General features: G+C 52.2%; 2 protein-coding genes and 1 long non-coding RNA gene across 3 annotated transcripts in view; 2 read left to right on the top strand and 1 right to left on the bottom strand.

Annotated features, from left to right (window-relative positions):
* The window catches only part of LOC124472406 (voltage-dependent calcium channel beta subunit-associated regulatory protein), a 13,820-nt gene extending 4,321 nt beyond the window's left edge, over nt 1-9,499 (top strand). The window contains 10 exon segments of the mRNA XM_047027201.1: nt 1,189-1,334; nt 2,428-2,489; nt 2,574-2,736; nt 2,860-3,040; nt 3,249-3,353; nt 3,589-3,607; nt 3,939-4,130; nt 4,648-5,146; nt 5,148-5,382; nt 5,785-9,499. Coding sequence (XP_046883157.1) covers nt 1,189-1,334; nt 2,428-2,489; nt 2,574-2,736; nt 2,860-3,040; nt 3,249-3,353; nt 3,589-3,607; nt 3,939-4,130; nt 4,648-5,146; nt 5,148-5,382; nt 5,785-6,957 — 2,775 coding nt within the window. The 3' untranslated portion in view covers nt 6,958-9,499.
* LOC124472552 lies at nt 3,650-4,503 on the top strand. Its single transcript, XR_006956638.1, has 3 exons — nt 3,650-3,799; nt 3,939-4,134; nt 4,433-4,503. It is a non-coding gene; the product is annotated as an uncharacterized LOC124472552 (long non-coding RNA).
* A 394-nt stretch (nt 9,500-9,893) lies between the features above and the next one.
* The window catches only part of stk11 (serine/threonine kinase 11), a 20,225-nt gene continuing 15,118 nt past the window's right edge, over nt 9,894-15,000 (bottom strand). The window contains 4 exon segments of the mRNA XM_047027469.1: nt 9,894-10,597; nt 11,904-12,125; nt 12,505-12,701; nt 13,832-13,889. Coding sequence (XP_046883425.1) covers nt 11,923-12,125; nt 12,505-12,701; nt 13,832-13,889 — 458 coding nt within the window. The 3' untranslated portion in view covers nt 9,894-10,597; nt 11,904-11,922.

Genomic DNA, 15,000 nt, shown 5'->3' with positions numbered 1-15,000 from the left:
TCCTTGTCATGTGCTATATTCACCTATTGGAAAATGACAGATTTCTATTCTCTCTAGCAGTCAAAAACATACCAACTGCTGTGCGTTGCGTGGTTAAAAATGTAAAGTTACATGAGCCATCTGGTGTCATTTCTTAAGATAACGGTCATTCTTTATCAAAATGGTGTGGAGAGATGGAAAGACACAAGCCAAATACAGGTCGTTATTTCCCCCAAGCAGAGGAAGCCGAAAAGTGTCTTTTTAACCGATAATTCCCTTACGTCTTCATCCTCCCTACGTCATCCCTGCCCTCCCCCTCCTCTTCCTCCCCTCCTCCATATTTAGCCTGTGGAGGCACATTTCCTCTCATTGAGGAGAGCAGGGAAATTGAATTAGGAGTCTCATTGACGTTTAGATAAGCTTTCCCAGGCTCACTTAGCACAGACACAGCTTCTTCATCAGACAGAGCAGGGAGCAGAAATGTAACGTGTGCATTCATGTGTGTCTGCGCGTCTAGATGTGTGTGAGTGTGTAGATGTGTGTGTGTGTGTATGAGTGTGTGTGTGTATGCTTACAGATGTGTGTGTGTGAGTGAAGAAACGGGCTCAAATCGTTTCTATGTTAATGTGGCGGCTTATTAAATACCTTCATGCTGAGCTGTCAGTGTGGTGTGACTGAGGCATCCTTCATCATCCCTCCTTCCTCCTCCTCACCCCCCCCTCCTCCTTCTACTCCTTTTCCTCCCATCATCCTCCTCCACCCCATCCTCCTCCTCCTCCTCCAGGAACCCCCCTCCCCCCCCCTACTCTCCTCAGCACATTCCCCTGTCCTCTACCTCCAATTAAAACACAAACAGGAGAGATCAGGTGACCTATCCCTCCTATCATCATCTAGCTAGCTGGTAAAATCCCCCCCACAAAAAAACTTACTTCAGAAGGGAGTCAGGTGGCTGAGCGGGTAGAGCATCGGGCTAGTAATCTGAAGGTTGCCAGTTCGATTCCCGGCCAGTACACATGACGTTGTGTCCTTGGGCAAGGCACTTCACCCTACTTGCCCCGGGGAGAATGTCCCTGTACTTACTGGAAGTCGCTCTGGATAAGAGCGTCTGCTAAATGACTAAATGTAAATGTAAATGTAACAACACATTACAGGTGAACACCCGTTTAGAACCAGGTCCCTGACTCCCTGTCTCCTTGTTTCGAACTCCAGGACTTGCCTGTGTCTGCGGGCCGGGTGGAGAACTATGTGCTGCTGCTGGTCATGCTGTGCGTGTTCGCAGGCGGGACGCTGGTCCTCCTGTCCCTGGTGCTCCTCTTCTGTCATCGCTGCTGCCTGGGCGGCCGGCGCTACTCCAGGTAGGAGGAACACGCCCAAGGAGCCCAACGCAACAATGTCAGCCGAGCACTTAACAACATCGACACAGGAGACACACACACACAAGAGACACACACACACACAGGAGACACACACACACAGGAGACACACACACACATGCAACACACACAGACATGCAACACACAGCAGATTTCAAAGCGTTGATTAAATGCCAGAAGTGAACACTCAACGAAGCCAGTGAACACTCCTGGGTTTGAAGTGACGCTGGAGATCTGCTCCACAGGGTCCCCCCCCCCCCCCCCCCCCGGTAGTGCGGGAGGGTTAATTAATAGAAGCACTTCGGAAAATGCCGCCCCCCTCTTCGTGCCGCCCTAGGCGGCTGCCTATGTCGCCTATAGGAAGGTCCGGCCCCGCACACAGCTAAGATCCAACAGTTAGTGTACAGATTCAACAGGGATCACGAGTAGTCACTAGACCCACACAGCACCCCTGGAAATGTGAGTCCCAAACAGCTCATTGTATATGGGCTGAGCCCGGCTAAGTCTGGGAGTCAAACAGCATTTCTGAAGGCATTTTCATGAGCACGTAATTTTGATTAATGGAGTCTGCGGAACTGTACGCTCGTTTCCTCGTCTGAGTCCTAATTGAGCTAGTGTTCTTCCACCGGAGGCTTTACAACATTAGCTGGAATGAGCGAGTCTGTGTGAAGGAAGGGATTAAACCCTTGCGGTATTGAAGTGATTATGATAGATCTGGATTAGCGCCCGGGGTAGGAGCACTCTAAAACTGATGTGAGTGGAAAAGGTTGTTTTTTTTTGTCTTAAAGCTTAAAGGGGAAGCAAACGTTGGAGACAGTTGGAAGGAATTAATTTTCAGACCCTTTCTTCTCTCTTTCTTCCTCCATCTCCTCCCCCCTTTTCTCTCTCTCTCCCCCCCTTTCTCTCTCTCTCTCTCTCTCCCCCCATTTCTCTCTCTCTCTCTCTCTCTCTCTCTCTCTCTCTCTCTCTCTCTCTCTCTCTCTCTCTCTCTCACTCTCTCTCTCTATCTCTCTCTCTCTCTCTCTCCCACTCTCTCGCTCTCTCCCTCCCCCCCCCTCCCCTTCTCTCCACTAAGGGCCAGTGATGACCCTGAGAAGACCAACACCACCTATGTGGAGGACTCCCAGCCTACTCAAGGTAGTGAGGGGCCTCTTTAGCGGTTCACACCATCACGGGGGAACACGCACATTCCCACACAAACACCTTTTCTTCTTCTCTCAGAAATCACGATACGGCTGGACGAGTCCGACGCGCTCTCGGTCTCCAGTTGCCATGACGGCGAGAGCGAGCGCTTCCTGTCCGCCGGGCTGACGGGACGACGTGTCTCGTTCAACGAGTCTGCGCTCTACGAACAGGAGAAGAAGGACCAGGACAAGGGACGCAGGTACAGGATGATGACATCATCAGAGGGGGACCGCATGGATGGATGAATGAATTGATGTATGAGTGAATGAATAAACTACTGGGTGAACTGATGAATGAGTGAGTGACTCATCTTCTTACCCAGGTACACCCTCACCGAGGGGGACTTCCACCACCTGAAGAAGGCCCGTCTCACCCACCTCCACCTGGCCAAGCCCGTCTCCGCCCTGAAGATCCTCACTATCATGGAGTGTGAGTCTGCAGGCGGCAGCACCGTCAGCATCACCCAGACTCCTCCTCCCAAGCCCCACCTGGACATCTACCAGGTAGCCCAGCTCGCTGCTCTCTGTGCAGGTGGTCTCATGGGTAGTCTGTAGGCTAGCATCTCTGCACTGGGATCTGGTCTGGGTGTAGCTTGGTGGAGTGTTTGCATGCAGAGGAAGAGGTTCCTGGTGCAGTCTTCAGGGAGGAACAGAGGACTCATTTTCTTGTTCCCCCTCCTCTCCCCCACCCCCTGTGTCCCTTCCCCCCCAGCCCACTGAGAGGGGACTGTTGTGGAAAGGACTCCCTGGAGACCCCCACCACTCCATCATCAGGGGCCCCACAGCCCTCAGACTCCAGCCACCTCGCTCCAGAACAGTGAGTCTGTCTCTCACACACACAAAGTGCAAGCACTTTCACAAAACACACACATTCCATGACAGCCGTCTGCTGTAGTGGTGCAACTGAGTGGCAGCTGGATGATTGATGCGGTCACCGACATATCCATCATATCTCCCACCTGCTGTCTTTCCTCTTTATTTTTACATTTGATCTTCCTCCTACCTCCTCTTGTCTCTAAATCCACTCCATGTCCCCTGATCTCTTCTGACAGTTGGGGACCGTTGGGGACAGCAGGGGGGGAGAGGGGGAGAGGGAGAGGGGGGTGAGAGGGGTTAGAGGGACGCCCCCCGCCCCCGGCCAGACGTCCGTCCTTCAGTTCTTCTCCAAACTGCGGCGCCACGCCAGCCTGGAGGGGGCGGGGCCTTACTTCAGGAAGTGGAAGTTTGACAGCAGTCATCGTGCCGCCAGTCTGGACGCCAAAGGTCAGGAAGTGTCTTGTCTGCTCCGTCTGAGGCGGTCAGGGGGCGGCGGGCGTCTCATGTAATGTGCATAATGCATCTGACAGGATGAACATTTCATTATTTGTGTGTGTGTACACGTGTGTGTGTGTTTTTCTCCCAGGCTCTCCTAAAAGGAAGCCGTTCCACAGACAGAGAGCAGCCAGCGACACAACGGATCAGACTGGGGAAGACTCCGCCCCCCTGGGGGAGACGAGGCCCCTCCCCCCCCTCCCCTGTCCTCCAGGCTGGGTCCAGCTGCTGTCTGCAGAGGCCCTGTCGCCCACCGCCACCCCGCCCTCACCCTCCATCTCCTGCAGGTACCACACACACACACAGTCTGCCTCTCTGCCTTTCATCTGGGCTCTAGAGCTCTGTCCAGAGTTCTGAGTTCTAAATCTTAGTTCTAAGTCTTTTACTGACCTACTGTTTGAACTGAGTTCTAGAATGCTGTAATCTATTAAATCCAGTGGTAGAATGAACTGGGTGCTCCTTAGAGATGTTTGATTGATGAATCTCTGTCTCTCCCTTTCTCTTTGTGTCTCTGTCTCTCCCTCTCTCTCTGTCTCTTTCTTTGTCTCTGTCTTTCCCTCTCTCTTTGTCTCTCTCTCTCTGCAGGGTGGAAGTGGAAGCAGTGGTGGAGGCCGAGAGCAGCCTATCCAGAGCAGGGAGAGAGGGCCCCCCTCCAGGACTGGGGGGAAAGGCTGGGGCTGGGGGAGAGGCTGGGGCCGGGGCTGGGGGAGAGGCTGGGGCCAGGATAGAGCTGGGGAGAGAGACTGAGACAGAGACAGACACAGCGACAGACCCTTCAGACACTGTAGAAGTCTGGTCAGGGCCTGGAGAGAAGGGGGTAGAGGAAGACGGGCCCACGGCCGGGGTGGAAGGCAGGATGGAGACCAGCAGGAGGACGGAGGAGGAGCCAGCAGGGGCCCTGGGGGCAGGATGGAGGTCTGAGCCAGGGCCAGAGTCAGGGGCAGCCGGGGGTATGTCTGGCTCCGGGGCTGGGGCTCCCGCTGGGCTGGAGGAGCCCAGGACGGGGGCCAGCCAAGGGGAGGACGGGGGAGCGGAAGGGGGCCTGGGGGCCGAGGCCAGGAGGGGGTCAGACTCCTTCTGTCTCAGTCGTCAGGAGAGCTCGTCGCTGTACCGGGATATCTGGAGCCTGCGGGCCTCTCTGGAGCAGTACGCCTCCTCCGACCAGAGCAGCACCGACAGGGAGTCGGTCCGCAGCGACGCAGACAGCATCTGCTCGCTAGGGGGCGCCGGAGCGCGGGCCGGCCTGGACAGCTGCCTCTCCCAGGACCTGGACGACGAACCCGAGGGGGAGCAGGGAGACGGGGGAGACAGAGGGGCTGATGGCAGGGAGGGGGAGTCAGGGAACGGGGGAGGGGGGGGGAGGGGGGGAAGGCGAGGGAGGTGGCAGGAAACTTCTTCAGATGGACAGTGGCTACGCCTCCATCGAGGCGCCGTCGAGGGCCCCGGATGAGCTGAGGTTGTTCGGGGCCCCGGGGGGCCCTCGGGGGAAGACGGCGTCCGAGAGGAGGCTGTTCTTCACCAGCTCCGGCAGGAAGGTAGAGCTACGTCTGTTACAGTGCCCTCCTCCTGCTCCTCCCCCTTCTCCTCCTCCTCCTGCTTCTCCTCCTTTTCCTTCTCGTCCTCCTCCTGCTTCTCCTCCTTCTCCTCCTCCTGCTTCTCCTCCTCCTCCTCCTGCTTCTCCTCCTGCTCCTTCCAGTCCTTCTTCCCCCCATCCTTCTCCCCCCCCGTCCTTCTCCTCCTTCCCCCTCCTCCTGTAACTGTACCAAACTCTACTGTCGCACTTTCATCACTGCACATACCGTCACAGTCTTTTGTATTTAATCTTACAATTAAACAACGAAAAAGTTATGCCAACGAGCGCTGCCTTGTAGTGTGTCCCAGCACGTGTGAAAACACGCTTAATCTGACGGACCGATGTGATGTGTTTTGTCCTGAAGGGTTCGGTGTGTGAGAGCTTCGAGACACGGTTGTTCCAGGAGGAGCTGGAGGATGAGATCTCCCTGGGGGAGGGAGTCCAGATCCCCCCCAGGGAGGGAGCCTCTGAGCGGGGAGACCAGCCAGGGGCGAGGCCCCCTCCTGGTTCTGGACAACAGACCCTCACTCTCAACACCCCCTCTCCCCCTCCTATCGGACAACCCCAGCAGGCTCAACCTCAGCCGGCCCCGCCCCCTCTGATCAAGCCCCTCTCCCCGGCCTCCCCTCACCGCCCCCGCCTGCGTCGCCGCGACTACAGCATCGACGAGAAGACGGACGCGCTCTTCAACGAGTTCCTTCGCCACGACCCTCGCTTCGACCAGCCCGACTCGCCGCTGCGCTCACGCCATCGCTCCCGCGTGCACCTGAGGAAGCAGTGGCAGAAACACAAGCAGTACAGCGACCCCGGGGCGGGGGCTGGGGGGCCGGGGGCCGCGGGGGGCAGGTACTCCCCCTCTCTGGAGAGGCAGCGGTTCACCCCGCTCCGGAGGGGGGAGAGCGCGGGGTACCCCCTGGACATGCGCTACCACAGCACCCTCTCACGGATCGCCTCTGCTGCCGATGAGGAGGCCAATGAGGGGGGGGCTGGCGAGGGGGCAGCCAATGAGGGCGAGGAGGGGAAATCGCTAGCCGGTGAGAGAGCGACGGGCGAGGCCACAGGAAGTAACTGCTCGGAGGGTGAGGGTGTGTCAAAGGATGGTTGTGAGTCAACCAATGAGGACAGAGACCTTGGGATTTCAACCAATGAGGACCGAGCCAGGGGGCCACCCGAGACATTCATTGGACAGGCTGGTGGGATGGACCCCAGAGTGGACAACAGAAACAACAACAGCAGCCAAGCCATCCTATCAGAGAAGCCCTTTACCCCGACCCGTCCAATCCCACAGAGCGCCCTCCCCCCAACAGACACTCATCGTCTCTCTACCAGGCTCCCTCACCCCCCAGGGGGCAATCGCAGGCCAGGCTTCCTTATTCAGCGCCAGAGCAGCCTGGAAGACAAGCTGGCTGGTACGCTGGAGGACAGGCTCTACGCTGGGCTGAGGAGGACAGGCCAGCACCAGGCTCTGGGCCTAGGCCAGCGGGAGTGTGTAGGGGTTGTGACCATCTCCTCCTCCCCAGACCACAACCCTGTGTGACCCCCACCTCTCCCCTCAACCCTCTCTCCTCCCACCTCGACCCTGCCCCCTCGGCCTTCCCCTCAATTCAAGATGTTTTGTTTTTCTATGGCATTTGAAACTCGTCCACAGTGAGACCTTAGCCTTGTGGTGTTCCAATAGACAGTAGAAGCAGCAGACGGTACACTGACTGTGTGGTTCATAGAACCGCATAGGACTCCCGCACCTTCAACACTGCCCCGCACCCCCACCTCTCTCCCCAACCCCTTCTCTCTATCTTGCATCTTCCAGTGTGTTCCATACAGACTTTTGATTTCACTGTGACGCCAGAGAGAGATGCCAGCCTTCTCTTCTGGATGTTGAGGATTCTTTACCGTCGACTTTTGTCTGCTAACGCTACAGTTACTCTTCATTGGACAGGGAAACCAGCCCATGTTGGCTTTCCTCCTGGAGATTTCTGTGAGGAGATGTAGGGAATGTTTTATTGGGCTTCTTCTTTCCCTGATTATGACAGTCTGAGTTCTCTCCTTTTTGCATCCCCCCCCCTCCCCCGGCGCACTAGCGTACTTGTATGGCATGCTGTGTGTAAACCACGTGAGTGACTACAGTACAGTTTTAATCAAGCAAAACAAAGCACTTTGATGGGATTGAAGGTTACGTGCCATTTGTCTCATTCGTTCTCCTGATTTCTCATCCTTTTATCGTCATCCTCAAGTGTCCTTCAACACCTCAATCATCATTCATGAGTAACCTTATCCATGAAGTACAAAAAAAATGATTAAATAAAAACATGTTCAGTCATACAACTGTGGTTCCTGGGTTGTAGCAGTGGTAGCTTGTCTCCTTGTCTTTCCTTCCTCCTTCCTAGTCTCCTTGTCTTTCCTTCCTCCTTCCTAGTCTCCTTGTCTTTCCTTCCTCCTTCCTAGTCTTGTTTCTGTGTTTCACTATCTTAGAATATCAAAGATATAAATTGTGTGTTTATTTTGTACTTTTATTATTCAGTCTGCAGGCTGTTGAAGTCTTTAAAGGACTGAGGACTGTGGTAAACAGTTGGTCCTTGGCCTCAGGTAAACGCAGATAAGATCCAGCCTAATAACAAAGATATTAATCAGGTTAGGTTTGATATTCACATATTAATCTTGGAGCTTCGTCATTCATCTCTTTCTTGATATTTATGTTATTGTGTTTTATAACGTGGCCTCTTCAGCAGCGCTGTGAGACATGTCAGCTCTGGTTTGTGCTGGTCCGCTTACCGCCATACCCAGGGGTTCTCGTGCTGCAACTCCTGCTCGTGGAGGAGGGAAATCCGGAAGCTTCCATCAGCCTTGTGTGTGTGTGTCTTTAGTCTGATGTCACTCCAGTAGGCTACGTCAACGACACCCCCACAACCACCTCCAGATCGATAGACAGATGACGACACTACCTGGACAGGGAGTTTGCACACGGGATCCCCCATGAAGTGAGAAATGAAGAGTTGGGTTTAAAAATCATTTAATTGATTGGTTGATGCAATGTATCGATCTTCCGTGCAGTGCGCCAGTTTTTAATGGTTTGATTCGCTCTGTTTCATTCTTTTCTGACTGTAACTTTAATGCGCAGATGTTTTATAGACTAGGCCTAATACTTGTAAACGAATGTAGCTTACTTGATTTAACTTTGTTTTGTTGCGTATCTAATGAATAGGTTTGAAATGGTAGGCTACAAGGTTCAATAATGTCTGATTTGAATAAAAAATGTGTTTCATGCAAATATTGTATTCAATGTTAAACCTCTACATATTCCTGTGTGACTTCGCTTTGGAGTTGTGCTCGTTGTTATTTTACCAAATTGATATTCTGTTGCGTGTCCCCTGTTCCGAGGTGTTGGCCTTGAACGGTCATAAATCCAAGCTTCGCTGAACGTTGAAAAAAATATCTCATATATCTTCAGAATAAAAACACCTTACAGTTGCATAGCGGCTATAAAGGCCTATTTCTTTCAAATATTCGGACTAAATTAATCCCCATCGTGATTTGTGTCATGTCAAATCAAATCCTACGATTTATGTGGTAAATCATCATTTGTAAAGATGTCATACGTAGGCTATAGGCTATACAACCTGGAGGTCCCAGATGTTTCATAAAGCCTTGATACGCCTAGATCCTGTGAGACCAACCAGTGTACACAGGGAAATCACTTTGAATGGTTAAAAAACTATGTAAATTGTGTGTGGGTTGTCTACACTCGGCTTCAAATGCAGCCATAACCTGGAATAAATCTGACGTGGCCTTTTGATTGGTATCTGCGTAGGCCACTGTTAGGCACTGGTCACCGTTATTCACCATAAACCCAGTTATCATTTCGGCCTACATATTTGACCTTCTCAATGGCAGCGCTTCTTTAAAATACATTTCACACAGCATCGTTTTCCCCGCTGGTTCTCTTTGTTACTCTTTCTGACGTGGGCAGCGTTTATCTCGCGCCCTCCCTCGCCGGTGACTCACCTGCTCTCTGATCTATTTTCTGCCACCGGGCTGACGGCGAACTGCGTAAGGAGGGGGGGGGGGGGGGGGGGGGCAGGGCTCGCAGGGACGTGATTGGAACAACAAAGGGCGTCAGGGAAGCGGTGATTGGTCAGTTTTGCTGATGAGCTAACTGGTCATCAGGGGCACTGATTTCTGCGCGTTCCAGCGCCGTCAGCGCTCGGGGCTCGAGGGGAAACGAGTTTGAAAAAAACTAAAATCCTAAACGGAAAATATCGACTGAAATGTTATTCCTTCGAATAATCAAGTAACCGTTTTCTACACAAATGTAAAGAATCAGTAAGTCTTAGTGTCTTGTGCTGCAGTGTGTAAATCTGTCGCAGTTATGGGTTTTCTCCCAAACCTTTGAGAAACCAAGTGCTTATCTCGGTCAAGCTAAACTACCCAAGCCCCATTTGTAAACTGCTCTAGTCACACTGCTACATCCGTATGTCAGAAATGTAGGAACGAGGCAGACATCTAGAATGGTTTGGTTGGGATGTGTTTTATATAAATAATAGTTAAAAAATATTTATTGGAAAGGAAAAAACAAAACAAAAAAACTAAATGGAAAAAAGATAAGGAAAATCCCAACTCATAAGAGGTGGACGTCAAGGCAGTCCGACCTTCAGTTCCCTTTCTCCAAACTCAGTACAGCATGCAGGTTCCTACATCAGCTTCATCACCACCATCCTCACCACGGTTTAAATATAGAATTATTCATATTCTTTATCGTTATCAACATCATTCTTTTTTTACACATCACAATGTGCGTCTTTTAAAACTGCAGTTAGGCAACTGTAAAAATTAAAGGTATTCTAAGAACTAGGAAGGGAGAAGGGGGAGGGAGGGAGGGAGGAGGGGGAGGGAAAAGGGAGGTTGACGGCGCAGCACAAGCCCACGACTCCTTGTTGACGCTTGGAAGGAAAAGGAGGGGAGAGAGGTCAGAGGTCAGACAGTCTCTTCACACCCAGTGGCTTCAGTCTTAGAGTAAACACGGTACTCCTTTCCTCCTTATCATCCTCCTCGCCCTCCCTCTCTTTCTGTCACCAGTCTTTCCTCCTTCTAGAGTTTGTGTGGTTCAGGAGAGGTGGGCATGACGGCAGCAGGGGTCTCTCACCACAACACAGACTCCAAAACAGAAGGACGGGAGTATATACCTGAGGGAGAGAGGGAGAGAGAGAGAGAGAGAGAGAGAGAGAGAGAAAAGGAAAGAGGGAGAGAGAGAGAGAGAGGGAGAGAGAGAGAGGGAGAGAGGGAGGGAAAGAGAGAGAGGGGGTGGAATATGAGAGAGGAAGACAAGGGGAGGGAGAAATGGGAGAGAAACGAGAGAGTGACAGAGAGGGAAGGGGTGGGTTAGTTTATCAATGTACAATTAGTGAGTAAAAACATGTTTATGATTTACAGAGAAAGCGATAAGCTATTTAGGAGGACCCATTTCACAGCCTCAAAGCTTGTGTGATGTTTCAAAATACACGCACACAGTAATTAGACGTCCCCCAAGCCACCTCCTAGATAAGACTGAATAATGTACTCTTCGGTGGAAAATGAATAGGTGGTTGTATAAAAGATGGATGGGTAGGGAGGGGGAAGGAGGGAGAGCAAGAGAATACAAGAAATGTACAATTTGGCTGGCAAAAAAGAGAAAGAAATGGAGAGAAAAAGAAAGGAGAGTGAGAGAAAGGAGGAGAGAGAGAAACAGAAAGAGAGATTAAGTAGAGAGAGGAGAGAAAAGAGAGACTATATCCTGCCTGCAGCCCCCTCATCTCTACAAGGGTGAGTCATCACTACAACACATGAATACAGAGCCTCTCCCCAGCACTGCAACTAACAAGAACATCACCATGTCTATCTGACTGTGTCTGTGGGTCTGTCTTTCTGTGGGTCTGTGTGTCTGTCTGTGGGTCTGTCTGTCTGTGGGTCGGTCTGTCTGTCTGTCCGTGGGTCGGTCTGTCTGTCTGTCTGTCCATGGGTCGGTCTGTCTGTCTGTCCGTGGGTCGGTCTGTCTGTCTGTCTGTCCGTGGGTCGGTCTGTCTGTCCGTGGGTCGGTCTGTCTGTCTGTGGGTCGGTCTGTCTGTCTGTGGGTCAGTCTGTCTGTAGGTCAGTCTGTCTGTGGGTCAGTCTGTCTGTGGGTCTGTCTGTCTGTGGGTCAGTCTGTCTGTCTGTGGGTCAGTCTGTCTGTCTGTGGGTCAGTCTGTCTGTGGGTCAGTCTGTCTGTGGGTCTGTCTGTCTGTGGGTCAGTCTGTCTGTGGGTCAGTCTGTCTGTCTGTGGGTCAGTCTGTCTGTCTGTGGGTCAGTCTGTCTGTGGGTCAGTCTGTCTGTGGGTCAGTCTGTCCTTGTCTTTCTATCTACATGAGAAGAGCCTGCCGAGCACAACTGTCTCATTAATAATTCACTTTATCACTCAGGACACACACGGACACACACACCTGGAGGTTAACAAACCGTCCCCCTCCCCCTGCTCACCAGGCGGGGTGAGGTGGGGTCATTGCTGCTTGCAGGTGGAGAGCTTGCGGATCTTGCTGGCGGTGGAGCTTCCTTTACGTGATGGGTTGGAGGATGAGGAGGAGCGGCGGTCCGTCTTGGGCTTGCTGTGCGGCGAGCCGCCCTCAGTACCGTTCACACACACCGGCCTGGCCGCCGCACGGCTCCGCTCCACCTCCACCAGGTCCTCCTCCGCTACCTGACCTGCACGCACACACACACACACAATACGTGTTCAAATACAGTTTAAATACACACAGGTATGTTCCATTTATATGGAAACACACACGTTAAATACACACAATGAGAAACTGAAAACAGGCAGATAAACCACACATCCTCTCTAGATAAAAAAAACATGTTTAGTTGGTAAAAACATGTTTTGAATGAAGAAACGTTCTAAAAAAAGAGTCCCTCAAGGACAGAGCACAGACTCCAACTGCCTGGGTGCGTTTCTCTGCATGTGCGTTTACGTGTGTGTGTGTGTCTGGCACAGTGAAGTCCTGAGTGTAATGATGTGGTGTGTGTGTACCTGGCACAGTGAAGTCCTGAGTGTAATGATGTGGTGTGTGTGTGTGTGTACCTGGCACAGTGAAGTCCTGAGTGTAAATAATGTCGTCCTCTGTGTCGTATAGGCCGTCTTCGTCGTCCTCCTCGGTGTAGCCGTGCAGATCCTCCAGGTAGGGCACCACCGTCATGCTGCGCCACGCGTCACGCCCCTCCGCACTGGCCGGGATGGGCACCGGGGGCTCCGAGGGGGGGTGTTTCTTACGCACCCAGCTGGGGGGGGGGGGGGGGGGGAGAGAGAGGTAGGTGAGGAGGAAGAGGAGGAGTGTTGGGTAGTAGGAGAGGGGACAGGAAGAGTGGCGTGGAGAAGGGGTGAAGGGGGCAGGAGAAGGGGTGAGGGGGGTAGGAGAAGGGGTGGGGGGGTAGGAGAAGGGGTGAGGAGGGTAGGAGAAGGGGTGAGGGGGGTAGGAGAAGGGGTGAGGAGGGTAGGAGAAGGGGTGAGGGGGGTAGGAGAAGGGGTGAGGGGGGTAGGAGAAGGGGTGAGGGGGGTAGGAGAAGGGGTGAGGGGGGTAGGAGAAGGGGTGAGGGGGGTAGGAGAAGGGGTGAGGGGGGTAGGAGTCATTGTCTTCTCACTTTTCCACCCAGCTCTCTCTCACTCCCTCCCTCACTCCATCAATCTCAATAAACTTCTGTGATGCTTTTCTGGTATGAATTTCAAAGGGACACGCATTTGTTCAGTAAACAGGCAAGTGATTGAAAATCTATTTTTCATCCCCCCTTTCCCTCTCTCCCTGTTTCTCCCCTCCCGCTCTCTCTCTCTCTCTCTCTCTCTCTCTCTCTCTCTCTCTCTCTCTCTCGCTCTGCAGAGGAAGGTCAAGCATCTCTTCCTGAGAGGACGCCTCCATCTTGTCACCATGGTAACTGGGGCCAACCACAGCCCTCAGAACTTGTTCTCAAACACTCTCCATCTCCCCCCGTCTCTCTCTCTTTATCTCTTTCCCTCTTCATCTCCCACTCTCTCAATCCGACACAGTAATGAAGACAGAAGATGGATTTCAGCCATTCCTCTTCTACATTTTGTTCTCCCTCTCTTCCCTCCCTCTCCTACTTTCCCCTCTTCTTCCCTTGGTCTTCTCCCTATTATCTCCCTCCCTCCCTTCCTCCCCCTCTTCTCTCCTCCCTCCCCACCCATCTCTCTCTTTACATTTAGTCATTTAAAGTAAGTACTTTAAATGACTAAAGTAAGTACAGGGACATTCCCCCCCAGGCAAGTAGGGTGAAGTGCCTTGCCCAAGGACACGTCACTTGGCACGGCCGGGAATCGAACCAGCAACTTTCTGATTAATAGCCCGATTCCCTAACCGCTCAGCCATCTGACCCACTCCCCCCCCCTCCCTCCTTACTTGTGCTGTCTGATGTGCTGTATGGAGAATCTCTTGACAGGGTCGTATTCAAGCATTCCTGGAGACCGGAGGACACAAACATCGACGTCAATTATTTACACAATGATTTATCAGACCCTTTTGTCCAAAGCGACGTAGAAATATATATGTAGAAACATGTACAAAGTACAGCGGAAGATCTAGAACTAGAAGTGCTAGAAGTGCTCCTCAGGGCTCCAGTATAATCGGTCTGTAATGCAGAAGCTTGGACAGGAGAAGACAGAAGCAAACAGCAAGACTGTCAACCGACTCTGGTCCACTGGGCTCTCTGAATCTCACTCTCAGCCATCATTAAGAAACCACTACAAAATATACACACACTAGGAAATTGGAGGAAATTGATTGTTAACGCACAGCTATAAAAACCCTTCACTCAATGATGTGATATCAGTAAGCCGTCGAATGGGTTAGACGATGTGTGTGTGTGTGTGTGTGTACCACCCCGGAGAGCAGGAGATAGAAGGGCTGGGAAGCGGATGAGATAAACCCAGTGTGTGTGTGTGTGTTCTCCGTACACCTTCTGTGCCACCTGCAGCCTATTTTAGAGCCTGTAATTATGGGCTGGCTATCTCTCAGGTGATGCGTCACCACACACAGACGTCATACACACATCGAATGCTGTATGTGTTGCTCTTTCACACACACACACACAGACACATCACTGACCTCAATAAACTACTGGATGTGTGTTCTAATGTAATAAGTAAACGAGGACAACACTGCTACTGCTGTGTGGGAGATAATAAATAGCCTGCAGATGTTTGGTGGAATTTCTAATGCAGACACTCACACGGAATCATGACGCCACCTACTGGTCACTTGTGGAACCACAAGACATCGCAACGGTTACGGAACAGTTGGTCTTAATGATGCAGAGCTGTGGTCCTCAACCCTGGTCCTCAGGGACCCCCTGTCCTGCATGTTCTAGAGCAGGGGTGTCAAATCCTGGTCCTCGGGACCCCCTGTCCTGCATGTTCTAGATGTTTCCCTGCTCCAGCACACCTGATTCAAATGAATGATCATTACCCGGCTTCCACAGAGCTTGATAACAACCCATTCATTTAAACATGCAGGACAGCGGCCCTCGAGGACTAGGATTGGAGAACCCTGATCTAGAACATGCAGGACAG

Source organism: Hypomesus transpacificus, chromosome 10 (genome assembly GCF_021917145.1).
Source record: "Hypomesus transpacificus isolate Combined female chromosome 10, fHypTra1, whole genome shotgun sequence".
Classification (NCBI taxonomy): Eukaryota; Metazoa; Chordata; class Actinopteri; order Osmeriformes; family Osmeridae; genus Hypomesus; species Hypomesus transpacificus.
The sequence above is the reverse complement of the archived record's forward strand: the minus strand, read 5'-3'. Positions and strand labels throughout refer to the sequence as shown.